The sequence below is a fragment of the Mchenga conophoros genome, linkage group LG11, assembly GCF_057382185.1.
Source record: "Mchenga conophoros isolate Kocher_MC1m ecotype Shallow Benthic linkage group LG11, M_conophoros_male_GT1.1, whole genome shotgun sequence".
NCBI lineage: Eukaryota > Metazoa > Chordata > Actinopteri > Cichliformes > Cichlidae > Mchenga > Mchenga conophoros.
Window position 1 is genome coordinate 38,408,036 of NC_140536.1, and position 17,153 is coordinate 38,425,188.

The 17,153-nt window shown below is 45.8% G+C and overlaps 1 protein-coding gene across 2 annotated transcripts in view; it reads left to right on the forward strand.

Annotated features, from left to right (window-relative positions):
• Positions 1-16,182, forward strand: part of LOC146565033 (collagen alpha-6(VI) chain-like) — a 69,324-nt gene extending 53,142 nt beyond the window's left edge. For both annotated transcript variants that reach the window (XM_085292885.1, XM_085292886.1), the window contains 17 exons: positions 1,293-1,355; positions 1,638-1,700; positions 3,882-3,944; positions 4,027-4,077; positions 4,583-4,618; positions 4,735-4,797; positions 4,878-4,940; positions 5,517-5,552; positions 5,628-5,664; positions 5,820-5,831; positions 6,098-6,591; positions 9,195-9,291; positions 10,208-10,849; positions 10,923-11,007; positions 12,822-12,967; positions 13,889-13,936; positions 15,379-16,182. In XM_085292885.1, the coding sequence (XP_085149011.1) occupies positions 1,293-1,355; positions 1,638-1,700; positions 3,882-3,944; positions 4,027-4,077; positions 4,583-4,618; positions 4,735-4,797; positions 4,878-4,940; positions 5,517-5,552; positions 5,628-5,664; positions 5,820-5,831; positions 6,098-6,591; positions 9,195-9,291; positions 10,208-10,849; positions 10,923-11,007; positions 12,822-12,967; positions 13,889-13,936; positions 15,379-15,554 (2,175 nt within the window). In that variant the 3' untranslated portion in view covers positions 15,555-16,182. The remainder of the gene's footprint in view (positions 1-1,292; positions 1,356-1,637; positions 1,701-3,881; positions 3,945-4,026; positions 4,078-4,582; positions 4,619-4,734; positions 4,798-4,877; positions 4,941-5,516; positions 5,553-5,627; positions 5,665-5,819; positions 5,832-6,097; positions 6,592-9,194; positions 9,292-10,207; positions 10,850-10,922; positions 11,008-12,821; positions 12,968-13,888; positions 13,937-15,378) is intronic.
• Positions 16,183-17,153: the final 971 nt, after the last annotated feature.

Here is a 17,153-nt window from a genome sequence, read left to right on the forward strand (position 1 = left end):
TGAACATCTGACCACAACTGTATGTAACCACTACGCATCATGTTCAAGTCGCTGGGCCTGTAAAGGGATCTCCACTGCGTTGTAAGACCCCTCGATATGTTGGAACTAATAAGCTGTTTCAAATATTGAAGTCTCAACTGTTCAAGAGCCGTGATTCAGAGCCAGGCTAACAGAGTTTACAGCTGAGGCAGTAAGCTGTAAATGTTCTCCCGCAGGCTGCATCTGGTTGAATTTAGCATTAAATTCCTGAAGGATCATTGACAGTAACTGTACACATTATTCTTTAGAAGTTTTGTTTTAGTTGAATAGGCAGAAATCCCCACAGGACTCGAGAGGTGCCAGTTTAGTCTGTGTTTTTGCATCACTCCGGTTACACTTTGGCTTTCGCTCAGCTGGATTTGGCAGATTTGTGCTGGATTTGGCCCATGGACAGACTTCCAGAGAAATTCAGTGGAACTATTCATGAATTCCTTTTTTCTCTGTCAAACCACAAAGCCAGATAGGATGCAGTTGCAGCTCTGCTTGGTATTAGTTTTGTATTTGGTGTTTTGCCTGCCTTAGTTAATTCTTTTGAGTTTTGAGTCCTGCGTTGGCTCCTCCCTCTTCCTGGCACACAGTGCTTAAATGACACCAACCAAATTCTTAAGGCAGGTGTTCCACGCCATTTGGTCAGGGACACACAAAATTATTCCAGGTGAATTACTTAGCCTCAGGCCCTGGTGACTGAAAAACATCTGGTCTTTCCATAAGCTGTGTCCCAAAACCTAGGCCGCATCCTTCGGGTTGTCACACAGCTGAATAACCATCAAACAGAAACTGATTAAATCGACGTGTGAGATGATAGAGAATTGACTCCAGTATCCTGTTATATATACATAGACTCCCGGCATCTGTACTAGGATGTACTTCATGCATGACGTCATGAAGTTTGGCCGTAGAAAGGATTCTGGCAGGCGCATGCAGACAACCACACGCTGTCTGATCAGATTGCACTGATTTGCTGTGTTTGTCATAGCTCTGTAATTATTGTTTGATGGAATGTTTTCCAGGATTGACATCCTAGCGCCCTTGTTTTTTCTTGTTCTTTTAATTTCCTAATTTTGTTATTATTTTTCAACACTTCTTTGTTTTAGAAGCAATACAAATAAAGTGTAGTGACATATATATTATTATCAGCGTACACTACAGATGACTACTAGTGTACAGCTATGCAGACTATCCATCAGTCATCATTGATTGGAAGAGCAGAGGTGTAAATAATCACCAGTTATCAAACTGTGATGACCCTGCAGGGCCCTGCTGGGGACAATGGGGAACCTGGACCCAAAGGAACACCTGGTTTTCCAGGAAATCAGGTGCGTTCATCAACTAGGCTGTATGCATGCACTGACCAACGAGTTCAATTATGATGTACTGATTGTGTTTTTCTAATGAAGCATGTGTCTGATTAAAGGGAGTTTTGCATGAGGAAAAATACCAACATTGCTTTTTTTTATTATTATTATTGCTTTAAAGGTCATTTAAACATTTAGACATTTAAAGACTTTAGAAGTATTTCCAGTGGCTGCAACATAAAGAATGTTCAGTGTTTGCATGATGTGAATAGAGTGAACAGTGGCAGCTCTGCTCCTCCACAGGGTGAACATGGATCTGTTGGAGAACCAGGGCTACCTGGACGTCCTGGCCCTAATGGGCAGAAGGTGGGTGACATCGCTTCCTTTCTTTGCATTCAGGAAAGCTTTTAACCAGAATACCCATGTAGCCAGCGGGTAGAAGTCAAAACCCAACCCCTATCCAACTACAAGCTTTAATGGCCCCAATGAGATTTTGTGTCACAGTCTGGTTGAAGCAAACTGTGTGAATGTGAGTAGATAATAGTGGAAACAGACTTAATATTAGCTGAAAGCGAGCTGTTTATTGTAGGCTGGTAAACAGTAGTGATGGGCAGATGAAGCTTCATGAAGCACTGAAGCTTTTCATCCAATTGGTTCACCCCAACGCGAAGCTTCTTGAAGCTTCATTTGCTCTAGCAGGACACCTACTGGACGTAAAAATATTAGTTGGCATGAATTTGAAGAGTGTGGCATTTTGCACACAGCCTGTAAATGTCAACAACAAAAGGAGTGTGTAAAACATGTATATTGTAGTGATGCAGTATACTGTGTATATTTATAGTGGCAGTATGGGAAATGATTATTTGGAAATGCTTGAAATGGAAATGATCATTTACTGTGAGGTGAGGTGTGGTTGGGGTGTGGACAGTAGTTGTGCTTTTGTAACGTTGAGGTATGGACAGCTACACACTGAGGCTTTGAGCCTCAGTCCTGCCTGTTCACATTTTATTCTGTAAAAACTAAATTTTCACTGCTTTTATGACCTTTTTAGTGGGGAGAACATAGCTAGGATTTAATGATTTAACAAATCTTTTGAATCCTTTGTCCTCCACAATGCTAAATGGCTGGGAGTCCTCAATCACCATGCTGACCAGGTCTTCATCTATTTGAGATTGTTCTCTGAGGAAAGACAATAAAGACAAAGCACAAATATAAATATCACACACGTAACTTATAACAGTTGTATAATATTGTTATATCATTTAGTAACATTACTGCATGCTATATTATCATTGCATTTGATGGCTCACCTGGTCTTGCTCCACAATCGGTGTTCCTCTTATTCTCATGCAAAGCTCTGTAGTGCCTAAGCATGGATGTTGTTGTTATATCCCAGCTCCCTGGCACATAGCAAACACTTCACCTTGTACAAAAGTAACGACAGCTTAACATAAATTGTATTGCACCATCAGTATCATTAAAATATATCTTCTGTAGAAATTTACATACCTTGTTGGGAGGAATAAAATCAAAATGTTCCCACACAGGGGAGGACATCCTCCTCTTCTTAGCTGGCTCCATTCTCTCCTGACTTTCTCTCCTCACTCTCATAAACCTCCAAACGGTCTCCAAACTCTCTCTAACCGCAACTCTCCATCAAACACCCACATTTTGAATGAAGTCTGAGGGTTTATATCGCTGTCATATCTCGCGGCAAAGTTCGAACCACTTCATGAACCAGTCACGTGGTACAGCCGGGCAGCGAGGCTGCGGACGTCATCATTTTCAGCTCCTCCCATAAATGAAGCAAGCCTCGATATGCGCATCGCGGAAACGCCCCCTCCATTACTCGACACAAGCTCCGAAGCCTCGATACAGAACGTCACATCACTAGTAAACAGCACAAAAACAAAAGGCAAAGGAGAAACTAACAATAACCTAAACTGGGTGAGCTAAATATAAAAACACTAGAACAAGGACCTAGAAACCTGAAGACCTGACATGAATCCATAAACCTAGAGGCATGGAAACAAAGCAGACGATTGGACGAGGAATGAGTGGAAACACACACTAAATACACACAGGAGGTGATGAAGCGGAAACACAATGACGGCACAGGGGAAGTGAAACTAAACACAATGAACATGGGACACCAGACCTCTTCAAAATAAAACAGGAAGCATAATGACACGCAGACATGAAACACGTGAAGGCTGAGGGAGACTTAAACACACGGGGTGAAGACACCAGGGGACTGTAATAAACAACAGCAACCTCAGTATAACAGAAATGAACTTAGATAACCTGATGAACTTAAACATAAACCATAAACATCCAAATGTATAAAAACTCAAAACGCTGGGTCAAATGGCCCAGGATCGTGGCCATAAACCACAGCAGCAGTTTAAACGTTTAAAATGTGAATAAAACTGGATTCAGCCTGTAAATAATGTACTCTTTATTTATAAATGGAAAGATATTTTGGCAGGGTTTTGTTGGATGGGGGTGTAAATTCTGATGGAGAAATGTCCATGGTTGTTATTTAAGGGCCAACCAGGAGAACCAGGTGTGAAGGGTGCTCTGGGACCACCAGGACCCAGAGGAATGCCGGTAGGATCCCGAACATGAGCTGAGCTTGTGTATATCTGTAATTCAATGCAGTTATCTCATGCAAGACTTTCTCTGTGTTCAGGGTCTGGATGGTCGTGACGGGTTTGGACCTGAAGGACCGAAAGGTTCAAAGGTAGAGCTGAACCTTAATTTGACATCAACCAACAAAAACTGAATGAATTCTGTTTTCATCAACAATGAAAAGCAGTAAGAAGAACGCCACATGGTTTTAGTTTCAGCTATTCGTTTGATGGAGGAGAAGATGTTCTGGTTCTCTCAGGATACACCGTGGTTTGTGTCACTGGTGACCCGCACCCAAGCTCTGTGCTGGCACAATCCAAAATGTTCCCTCCCAAGTTTTCATAAGAACCTGAAGAACCTCAGTTTTACCAGGATTCAGAAAAAGGAACGTTCGTCCATTTTTCACTGGCAGTGGTGAAGTGATTGAGGTCTGGGAGGCTGTTGAGATTTGGGGGCTTAGTGGAAAAATACAGCTTAGTATCATCTGCATAGGCATGGGGATGTCTTTGGTGCTGTTCAGCTGGACAATGATGTGGGTAAAACAGATTTACACATGTGGCCGAACATTTTAGAAAGTCTTAATCGTGAAATCGTTGCTTCTTCCTTTCTCTGTACAGGGAGATGCTGGTTTTCCTGGTTACCCTGGTTTACCGGTGAGTCCTTCCATTTTCCACACACTAAAACTTTGATGCCACCATGTGGTTCAGCCAAAGTAAGCTAGAAGTATGTTGGACTCTGTGGTGATTGAGACACGGCATTTTGTCTTCAGGGCGACGACGGTGCGAAGGGACCGAAAGGGCATCCAGGATCCAAGGGGAACCGGGGTCGTGGGGTAAGAAAGGTTTCTTTGATGTCGCGTCACTGAGACGTTGGCTTTTTGCTTCTTCTGTGATTTATGTGTGACCCATACAGGGGAACTCAGGCATGCCAGGAAAGCCAGGTGAGCCTGGAGGTGACGGATATCCAGGACACAAAGTACGTTTAAACTGCATCTTCACCTGCCTACCTTCACTCTCATTAGCACGTCTAATAATTCTTTGAATGATGTTATCTTCTAAGCAAATCTTTCAATAAAAAAAATCTCATTTAGTTTTTAAATTAAATTAGACAGAGGACATATTAAAAGATGGAGCTGCCAGGCAGGATGAAAAGAGAAAGACCTCATAGAGGTTTCATGGATGTATTTGGCGAGATCATGCAGAGGGTTGCTGTGACAGAGCAGGATGGTATCTGAGCTGGAGGCAGATGGCTGTGAGCACGTCCTGGTTACTGATGGACGATTTCAGTTCAAAAAGCTGGTAATGACACAGCATCACAAATTGCTGGGATCACTGTCCATAGGAACAGACATCACACAAGATCCATCCATGACTGGCAGACTCCAGCAGTAACGCTGCATCCTGTTCCGTTGTCAGGGAGGGACCACATCAACGTAAAACCGGCACCATGTAAAGGAAGCGGGTCATCACCCTGTGGAAGCCACAGATAAAAGTCACATTTCATTATCCTCCCAAATAAACTTACAATAATCTCTGTTTTTCCTCCATCCAGGGCCCGAAAGGTCCTCCTGGGAGCAGAGGCCTGTCTGTAAGTCCACCTTTAAATCGCTTCACCTGCTTAAAATAAATATGTTGTTACAAAGAACATTTTCTGTCGTCTCAGGAATGCGAACTGATCAACAAAATCAGGGACAACTGTGGTAAGTGTCATCGCTTTAAACACGTTTGCAAAACAATGATCAGCTGTTTGTTTATGAGTTTTTATGTAGAGGATGGAAACTAAAACGAACGTTTGTGGAAGCAAACTGCAGAGTACGAGCGCTGTGATAAGTGAATGTGTTTCTGCTTCACACAGCTTGTTCACACGGTACGTACGTCTCCTCTTAGTGAGAACAAACATGGTGAGTACAGCACAAAGACTTTGTCCACAGATGCCGACTGACTGAGATCATCGGGACATATTTGCACCTTTTTATCTGAAACTGTCTCCAACTGCTTGGTGGATTTTACTGAGTAGCAGAAGTCCTTTGTAACTTGTAACTAGTCGTCTTTGAGTATCTGTTAATCGGCCTGAGCGTGTTTCCAACACCGCGGTCGTTTCACTTCAGCTCTTCCTGACGTTACCTCCTCCAGGTGAGTCACAGTGTCCGGCCTACCCCACCGAGCTGGTGTTCGGCTTGGACATGTCTGACGACGTGACTCCGACGGCCCTCGAGAGGCAGCGCTCCGCCCTCCTCCACCTGCTGGAGGACTTGAGCATCGCTGAGAGCAACTGTCCACAAGGCGCTCGCGTGGCTGTGGTTGGATACAGCGCCTACACCAAGTACCTGATCCACTTCCAGGACTACCATCGCAAGACTGCGCTGATAGAAGCTGTGAAGAACATCGCCCTAGAGAAGACGTCCAACAAACGCCAGCTGGGCGCCGCCATGCGCTTTGTGGGTCAGAACATCTTCAAACGAGTGCGAGCTGGGTTCATGGTGAGGAAGGTGGCCGTGTTTTTCACCAATGGAGCGTCTCAGGACAACACTGACATTCTTGCTGCCATTATGGAGTACCGGGCTCTGAACATCGTCCCAGCAATCATCTCCCTGAGGAACGTTCCCGCGATTAATCAGGCGATGGAGGTGAGTTTGATTTAGCCTCCATCAGGTCCATGGTGAACATGCTAAAATTAGACGATACATTACAAATGAATTCTCAAACATGTTTCATAGTTTTTCTGTTGTTGGAAAAAACGATGTTGATGAATTAACCTGAACACTTTAAACTGCACCATCATGCACAAAATCATCTTTCATTTAGTCTGACTTAAAACCTGACTGAGACCATCTGGGGATGGGAACCAAAAACAACTTTTGTAGGAAACCTGTTGCTGATGCTGCCCAGACAGACTTTACCTTCCACAGGTAACAAACAGCAGTCGGGCTGCAGCCTCCCTGTCTACCTGCTCACGTTTCTAAAGTAGAATCAGTCTTTGCTTCGTGTTCTGCTAAGAGAAAGATCTCAGAGATGTGAGTCCTCGTTAGGGATTTGCTTTGGTGCAGCCTGAGGTTCATGTTACTAAACTGTGGTTGTGAGACAGCTTTTTTTAATGTAACAGGTAGTGAAGCAAATTACTTTTTCCCAGGAGCAATCAAGTAGCAAACTGCGTTACCTTTAAGAAAAGTGTTCTGGTGTCTTGCTAATCATTTTATCTTGACTCTGGATTCTGTAGAAAGAATAGAGCCTGGAATGTGAAGTGCGTGACTCCCTGGGGTAGCTCAAACACACAGCTTTGATCAGAAAACTCATAAGCTGGACATTATTTTATACAACCGACAAGGATTCAGGGTCACCCCAACTATCAGTTTCTTCTTTAGTCTGAAGTACTGAAGTAATAATCTGTAACCAAATATTATGTCTTGTTTGTTATAACAAATGAGAACTGCTTATTAACAGTTTTTTAAATGAATTCAAACTGTGTCTTTGGTTGGTTAATAAGCTGAAGTGCTGCCACTCCTCCTCCTCGGCCTGTGCGATGAGGAGTCTGGCTGTGACTCAGTGGGTCAGGATAACTCAGTATGTTGATACCAGCATGGACTAGCGTAGATCCATCCATCCATCCATTCGCTTCCGCTTATCCTTTTCAGGGTCGCGGGGGGCGCTGGAGCCTATCCCAGCTGTCATAGGGCGAGAGGCGGGGTACACCCTGGACAGGTCGCCAGTCTGTCGCAGGGCCAACACACAGGGACAAACAACCATTCACACTCACATTCACACCTAGTGGCAATTTGGATTGTCAAATCAGCCTATCCCCACAAGCTGCATGTCTTTGGACGGTGGGAGGAAGCCGGAGTACCCGGAGGGAACCCACGCAAACACGGGGAGAACATGCAAACTCCACACAGAAAGACCCCGGCCTGATGTTGGAATTGAACTCAGGACCTTCTTGCTGTGCGGCAACAGTGCTAGCCACCGTGCCACCGTGCTGCCTCTTTTTTTTTTTCTTTTTTTTAGCGTAGATGAAAAGGTTAATAAATGAAATGGGAGCTGCTGTTACGATTGAGGTGGAGGACTCACACGCAGGACTCTGATGCACACCGGGTGTATATACAAAAAGGTGAGGGGTCAGGGCTCCAGGGAAATCCAGGGGCAAAGTGCTCATTCCTCTTCAGGCAATCCACACACGCGACCAGCCTCTCTCTCCGACACTCACCACACAGGAAGCAGTCCAGGGAGTCTGTACACAGGGAAACGTACTGAAGGTTTCTGTTTGAGGCTACACTTCCTCCTCGTAGTCACCAAACTGGCCTGATTTCCCACTTTGGACACAGTCAACCAGGCCAACAGTACCTTTGCAAAGCACCACAGGGCCTGGCTGGCTCTGTGGGGAGCCAGGCCTCCAGAGCTACAACCAGGCGACCAGGTGCTAAAGGAGGCAAAGGAATAATTGGACAACCGACAAAGTGAGCAGAAGAGAGCCAGCTTCTCAGACAGTTACTGCTGATGTTGCTGCTCTTTAGACAACTGAACAAGCACCACTGATGTGGTGCACCAGGAGCAGGAAGTGATGCAATAATGCAGCGAGCGTGCCACCCTATCTGTCCACAAAACCTACCATGCCTCTCAGTGTGAACATACAGGAGTGTGGAGTCGATATCGTAATATCTGGTTTGGATGAAGATGGGACTTCATAAATCAGTAAGCACTGTTACAGCAACGGCGCCCTGAGATTATCGGAGTGTTTGCCTTGGATTAAAAAACATTTGGCTCTTGATGCTACAGTCAGGGTGTCCCCGTTTCCTTTTTAGACCTTACAGTGTGATGACTTCTGGAGGGTTCCACGGTTTCATCATCTCCCTTTTAAACTCTTTGCTCTCACTTGAGCCAATACATCTGGGACCTTCTCAGCACATGATGTGAGGGCCTTTTTCCCAGCCTGTTTGGCCTGCAAGCACAAAGTCATTCCAGCTCATTGTGCACTTAGTCTCCCTGTGCGGCTCCAGTTACGTTTACAGTGTGTAGCCAGAAGTTAGTGTACAACAGGAAGAAACAGCTGTGGTGCCTGAAGCCTTCTCTCATGGCTGTCAGTTATAAAGCACATACAAGACAGATGGACCGAAGAGGGAAAGTTTAATAAAACATCATTTTCTTTAAGCTGCTTGTCGTCTTCCTTCAGTCGTTGAGGAATTCTGTTTGTCATGAACGAGCGAAGCGGTCGGTAACGGTAGCTGCTGTCTCCTCTCAGGCTGACGACACAGGAAACTCCATCTTCACGGTGCTGAGGAGGCCACAGGAGCCGGCTGCTGACCTGAGGAGGGTCAAGAGCTGTGCCGTCTGTTACGGTAACGACTGATGCTCATACCTCATCTGCACTGCACACTTTTTTAGTTCGAGTTAGATGAGCTGTGTGGGATCAAAGTGAATATGAGGAAGCTTGACTTTACAGTCCTCTTAAAAATGTAAATCGCCACATCTCACTGCTCTCAGGACGTGCGGCTACTTTTATTGATGCCATTATCGGCTCTGCAGCAGGTGACTGTGATAGTAGGTAGGGGTGGGACTTTATTTATACCGATATGTGACAGAAGGAAGGGGGCCGACACTCCGAGGCAGCAAGTGTAGCTTCAGGCCGAGTGCACAGACAGAAACACAGGGATGAGACCGCAGAGCTGAGTGCAGAGTTTTTAAAGCTGGCCTGGTTTTATTTTCAGCCATTTTTCCACGATGGAGAACAAAACGATTCAACTTGTCCAGGCCTTAAACGTGATGCGTGTTCTCCCCTGCGAGTCTCACAGCCCTGAATGTGCACTTGAAGCCATTTTTGATTCTAACTTGTTGGATCTGCTGCTCACCGCCAACAAGCTGCTGCAGTTTTACGACTTTCCCTGCTGATTAAAACCTCCCTGAGTCATTAAGCAATAACAAATGAAAGGTTTTTATACGACTGCAGTTAAAAACAAAACTTCCAGAACTTTTTCTGTGATTTCACACATTTCTTTCTTTGTTCATCGTGTAGAAAAACAGTTAAATATTTAACTTCTGTACACTGACAGAGACTTTGGTTGATACATAACTTTATGCCTTTAGGTGTCTAATCCTTCCCTGGATGAAAAACACTTACACAATATCAGACTTTTTTCTTTCAGTTTTGGTAATACGTGAGAAAAATCACTTTTTACAATGAAGTTAACGTTAAATACACGAGCAGCGTATGTGGATGAATAAAGGTGTTTTCAGTGGCTGCTGATGTCTCTGCAGACCCCTGCAGGCGTGCAGAGGAGTGCGCCTTCATCCAGGAACCAGTGCTGCCTCAGCAGGCGGATGTGGACCTGGTCATGGTGCTGGACAGCTCCAGGGAGATCCAGGCCGATGAATACGCCGGTGCCCGGCAGCTGCTGAGCTCTGTGGTGGAGCAGCTGGCCGTGAGTCCACAGCCCCGCCGAGCCGGCCGCCAGGCCCGAGTAGCTCTGGTCCAACAGAGCACCAAGGTGGAGTTCGGCCTGCAGACCTACCAGAACGCTGGAGACATGAAGACGTACATGATGCAGAACATGCAGCAGCAGGGCGGCTCTTTGGCGCTGGGACAGATGCTGGACTACACCCTGAGGGAGGTGCTGCTGAAGGCCGGCCAGCCGCGCAGCAAGAGGGCCGTCCTGACTGTGGTGGGCACCAAGACGGCCTACAGAGACCAGGCCAAGCTGCGCTACATCTCCCAGAAGGCCAAGTGTGAGGGGGTGGCGCTGTTTGTGGTGACGGTGGGTGATCGTTACAACCGGATGGAGGTGGAGGAGCTGGCCAGCGTGCCGATACAGCAGCACCTGATCAGACTCGACAGGCTGAAGGCCGACGAGCAGGGCTACGCCCAGCGCTTCATCAGGGTCTTCCTCTCCGCCCTCAACAGTAAGAGCACGCTCAGATCTCCCTGTCGTCTGTAACCAGACACACACTGACGGGCTGTTCGGGTTTATTTCAGAGGGACTCAACACTTATCCTCCACTCCCATTTAAACTGACCTGCAGCCAGCTGTCAGAGCCAGGCGACACTCTGGACACGAACAGGTAACACTTTCCACAGACTCACACAGACTCACACTAAGCCACAGCTTCCACAGACTCACACAGACTCACACTGAGCCACAGCTTCCACAGACTCACACAGACTCACACAGACTCACACTGAGCCACAGGTTCCACAGACTCACACAGACTCACACTGACTCACACTGAGCCACAGCTTCCACAGACTCACACAGACTCACACTGACTCACACAGACTCACACAGACTCACACTGACTCACACTGAGCCACAGCTTCCACAGACTCACACAGACTCACACTGAGCCACAGCTTCCACAGACTCACACAGACTCACACTGACTCACACAGACTCACACAGACTCACACAGACTCACACAGACTCACACTGACTCACACAGACTCACACAGACTCACACTAAGCCACAGGTTCCACTGACTCACACAGACTCACACTGACTCACACTGAGCCACAGCTTCCACAGACTCACACTGACTCACACAGACTCACACAGACTCACACTGACTCACACTGACTCACACAGACTCACACTGACTCACACTGAGCCACAGCTTCCACAGACTCACACAGACTCACACTGACTCACACAGACTCACACAGCTTTGTCATCAACAACACATCTGTGTAGCTCACACAAACACACCTTAAAGCAGATAACCCATAAGCTGGAGACAATGTCATCTCTTACTGTTTGGCACTAATTAACTGGAATAAGTTTCTCTTTATTGCTTCATGAACTTCTTCACAAATAAATTGAAGTAAATAAGAACAACCCCAGGTTTCTCTTCAGCTCTGTAGCCAGGCTGACAAACAGTCAGAGCTCTGTTGAGCCAACAATCCCTTTAACCTTAACTAGTAATGACTTCATGAACTTCTTCACAAATAACATTTTTATCATTAGAGAAAAAATGACCAGTAATCATCCCACAGATGTAATATTATCTACAGCTACTCTTAGTACCATTGATGTTAAGTTACTCTTTTTCTCCAATTGATCTTTCTGAGTTAACTTCAATAATTACTTCCTCCAAACCATCAACGTGTCTTTTAGACCCCATTCCTACAAAACTGCTCAAAGAAGTCCTGCCATTAATTAATGCTTCGATCTTAAATATGATCAACCTATCTCTAATAATCGGCTATGTACCACAGGCCTTCAAGCTGGCTGTAGTTAAACCTTTACTCGAAAAGCATCTCTAGACCCAGCAGTCTTAGCTAATTATAGGCCAATCTCCAACCTTCCTTTATATCAAACATCCTTGAAAGAGTAGTTGTCAAACAGCTAACAGATCATCTGCAGAGGTTTATTTGAAGAGTTTCAGTCAGGTTTCAGAGCTCATCACAGCACAGAAACAGCTTTAGTGAAGGTTACAAATGATCTTCTTATGGCCTCTGACAGTGGACTCATCTCTGTGCTTGTCCTGCTAGACCTCAGTGCAGCGTTCGATACTGTCGACCATAATATCCTATTAGAGCGATTAGAACATGCTGTAGGTATTACAGGTACTGCACTGCAGTGGTTTGTATCATATCTATCTAATAGACTCCAGTTTGTTTTTTATGGCCCCGCCCCTCCCTGAGCCTGGTTCTGCTGGAGGTTTCTTCCTGTTAAAAGGGAGTTTTTCCTTCCCACCGTTGCCAAGTTCTTGTTCATATGAGGTCGTCTGATTGTTGGGTTTCTCTGTAGTATTTCTATGCCTTGAAATATAAAGCACATAAATGTTAGTAAACAGCAGTTTCGGAGCAGCAATAATTAAACGTGTTATTCAGAAAGCTATTGTGATGGCTCAGCGAGTGCCGCTGCTCTGTGTCCAGTCAGGGCTCAGCAGACTGGGAGCTGGAGATTTCCGATCAGCCGAGAAACAGGTTCCAGGAGCAGACGGGAATCTTGGCAAGAAACCTGAGCGTCATCAACACTCTGAGCAAAAGAAAGAGGTCGTTTTCAGGAGCTGACCTCACAGGTAGAGCACTCACACACACACATAAACACACACACACACTCACTAATTAGTGCTCAGTAACATTCAAAAACATTTTGGAAAGAAAAGCATCTGCACTTTCAGTTTCTTGAAGACGTTTCACCCGAGAAGCTTCTTCAGTTCTCAGAGCGACTGGTGGAGCGTCCCAGATTTTTAAGCCCTGTGGGAGTGTCCCTACGAGGGTCGTGGACCTCCTATTGATCCTCTGCCTGGGTGTGAAAATGGGTGGGGGTCACAATCAACCAAGATGTTGGGTGAACCCACACGTGTAAAGAAAGCTCTTAAAACATGCGGTTATCCTAATTGGGCTTTCATCAAATCAGCAAAGAGGCTGATTCCCTGAGGTCAGAAGGCCCAGGATGTGATTGGGTGTTAAGGCGTCGGGAATGAAATCACATGATAGGGTGGAGTTAGGTTTCACTCAAACCCTTGGCTGATTGTGACCTGCACCTGTTTTCATACCTCGGCTCGTGTGATTAGGTACAGGATCATTAGGGGGTCCGTCGTCCCCTCTTGGGCCGGGGCTTAAACCAGTTGCTGTAAGAACTGAAGAAGCATAAACGTCTTCAAGCAACTTAAAGAAGTCCAGACGCTTTTCTTTCCAAGCTCCTCAGACTACGATGAGCTGGATGACTGAGAACCTTTACAGACATGTTTCTAATTAGTTAAAAACAAACAGATTTTAACCACGAATGGTTCACATTCAGTCGTCAGTGAGTCCACATCATTAACAAGCACACACTCGGATCACTGGCCTGTTTATGGCCGTCTGTGTTGCTGTTTATTTCTCCCCTGTGGGTGTAACTCAGCCTGTGGTGTTGTAAAGTGCTCTAATGAAACCTGCTTCACTGAAGCTCTGCAGCTTTAGCTCGCACTCCCTGCTGACTGTTTGGTCTCTGACAGATGTGGACGTGGAGCCGACGAAGCAGCTGGACAGCTTTGTGTCCACAGGTGAGCATCCACCTGCTCTCAGTCACACTGTCCTTTCTCTTCCTCGCTACGATGACGGGAAGAACGCTGAGTTTGAGGAACGCAGATGATCTCAGTGACATCGCACCTACAGTCTGCAATCATCAAATAGGGAGACATTGACCAAAACATGAGCCACAAACATTCAGCCTACTTCAGTTTAACCAGCCGAGAACTGAGGGAAAGTCTTTTAGTGGGGTAGCTCAAACCGGTCAAAAGATACAGACTAAAATAAATTCCCCTTCAGAGGACATAAACGAGTGTGCTGGGTGTCAGGAGGTTACAGTGTTATTAGTAAGAAGCACAGCTGCACTTTGCAGCTCGATACATAAACTGTGCCCAGTGTCCTGCTAGCCTACCGTGTGAGGACAACGACTGATATTTCCCAGCCTTCAGAGCAGACGGCAGATATCCGAGCTCAGACTTCCTGTTCAGTTCACTCTTCATTGTTTATGCATTTAATAATAGTCTGCAAAAATCAAATCAAACACCCTGGCAAAGAAGGCCCAGAGCTGCTGCTCTACCCTCCTCAGTGGAGAGCGTGATCCTCCTGCCAGGTGTTTGTACTCAGGGGCCACGACTGAGAGCAGGAAGGCTGCACTGAGGGTCATTAACACCCCCCAAAAAATCACTGGCTGCCCTCTGACACACCTGGAGGCCATCGCCAGATCCTCCTGTCTCAAGTAAACCAGGGCCATCACAGGTGACCCCGCCCCCCACCTGTTTGACCCACTGCTCTCTGGTCTGCGCCTCAGGTCAGTCAGCTGCCACACCTCCAGACTCACTAACAGCTTCTTCCCCGACCCCTGCCCACCAATCTGAGGCATGGTCTGAGTGACCCTCATCACTCAGGACGCTCACACACTCACATTCCTCTAGAGCAGGGGTCGCAACCTGCGGCTCTTTAGTCCTTATACTGCGGCTCCACGTGGTTTGGAAAAAAATGACAAGTAACTGAAGTGTATTTTAATTGTCTTGGTTCTTTTTTAACTTGTAGTTCGCAATTGGAAGATTATCGTGATCTTGAAATACAAAAATAAAATTATATGTTAGTATTCTTCATCGCTCAAAATAACCGTACCCGCCGAAGCGCCGTGGATTTATCGAGGCTTTCAACCCCAGGCAGGCCAAGCATGGATCTTTGGATCCACAAACGTAAGTGAGCAGCTCCTCCATGAACTATGGTAACAACAAGCTGGGTCCAAACTGCTCTTTGGGTGTTAAAGGTTGCTGACCCCGATCTGTCTGCTATGTATTCCTGAAGCCCTTTACTATTGATATATTTTCTTCCTCCGTTGCAGAGCGCCCATAATTTTGCACATGTACAATGACAATAAAGGGCTCTTCTATTCTTCTGTTCTGTTTTATTGAGTTTGTTTTTCTGTCAGCTGATTTTGCCTCCTCGCTCCTGTCACCTCTTGCAGGCATCTGCTTCCTCGGCAAGGATGCTGGCGACTGTGTGAATTACACGGTCAGGTGGTTCTTCGACCACAAACGCAGCGTCTGCTCCCGTTTCTGGTACAGCGGCTGCGGAGGCAACGAAAACCGCTTTGCGACGCAGGCAGAATGCGAGAGAGTTTGTCTGTCAAAGCACAGATGAGGCGCCGGGCCACCGATCTGCACTGAGAGCTGACACAGCAGCAGAGCGACCTCAGAGCAGCTTCGTCCACAGTGGGTTTTGTTCTGGGCAGTTAAAGTGTAAAGACTTAAACACACACAAGGAGCCGCCTTGTCCTCCACCCATGTATGATTAGTTTAGTTCACTCCTCTGAAACTACTTTACTGAAATGGAATAATCTTTTTTATGTCACAGGGTGCTATTTTTAAAGGTATTTTCATTTTTAAATACTTGAAATGCTTCCAAGAAAAGACATCACGAGAATGTGTTGAAAAATGATTTTATGCCTAAAACCTTTATGAATTATGTTTAACAGATGCCAAAGGAAGCAGGACTGTGATGCAAATTTCTACCAGGCGTTGGTGCAGTGCCTTTGCAGCTGCAGCCGGGCAAACAAAATCTGTGAGAAAATTTAGAAACATCAAAAACTAAAGTTAAAACAACGCCAGCTCAAGAAACGCTGCCCCCTGCTGTTGAAAATATTAAAACCTGCCTTTAAAATCCAAATATTTCCAAAGCTCGCAGGCGCCTTGAAGCAGCTCCTCTGAAACAGCTGCATGTATTTTGTACTGTTTGTTTCTGAATAAAAGTTTGTGTTTAGATAAAAGTCCGACATGTGTCCGTGTCTGTGTGCCTCTTCAGGATTTCAGTGAAAACAACCCAAACCTGACATTAAAACAGATAAACGCAGCACAACAAAGTTTAAAACATTATCCACCTGATATGTTAAAGCTCATATGAAATATTCAGTGATCCTGTCACGCGAGGTTCAACCTCTGCGTTCAGGTCAAAGACGGTACTGCTGTGCTGTGTTCCTGCCTCAAGGTGGCGCTGCAATGCCTAAGAAGCAGTCAGCAGGCCCAGGCTCCCTCACTCAGTAAAAATGAGTTATTGGTAAGCGCTCAGCAGCGACGCTGCCCACTCTGCAGCACAGGGACGCCACACGTCTCTGCATCGAGTGATCGTTGCAGCGTGCGGCAGTGGAAGCTGCGCTGCTCTGAGCTCCATCGCTTCCTGTTAAAAACAGTCTTTTCATACAACAGTTTTTGAACTTAACGGGTTTTCCTTTGGATAATTTACTGTACAACGAGTTACATAACAGTGACAGGATGATAGAGTCGTTTACTGGGATGCACCATCGTGAAGGCTGGAGTTATCCTCCAGACTGGTATCTGATGTTTTTGTGACCACACGCTCAAAGACTTTATCACAGGTCATTTTTTATTGTGAAGAAAGATGGAAACACAAACATCCCCATCAGCCTGAAGTCTCATGGTTTATTTATTTGATCATTTTAAGACTTGGAGCTCAGTAAACTGGTGTCTATTAGACAAGTTGTGGTTTTAATCGTCTTTGCTGTCTTTAAACATTACATTTCACTTCCAAATGTGAGCACAGAAGTAATAACAGTAACTCACCTGAAAGGAGTTTCCCCCCTCTGTTGGTAAAAAGCAGGTTTAATACCATGATACATAACACAGGACGATGCTGCTCTGCCTCGTGGGATTCTTCAGCAATCCTGAAACACTGACTACACTACTCGGGCCCACAGAGCAAAAGTAATGATTTTATTCCACCTTA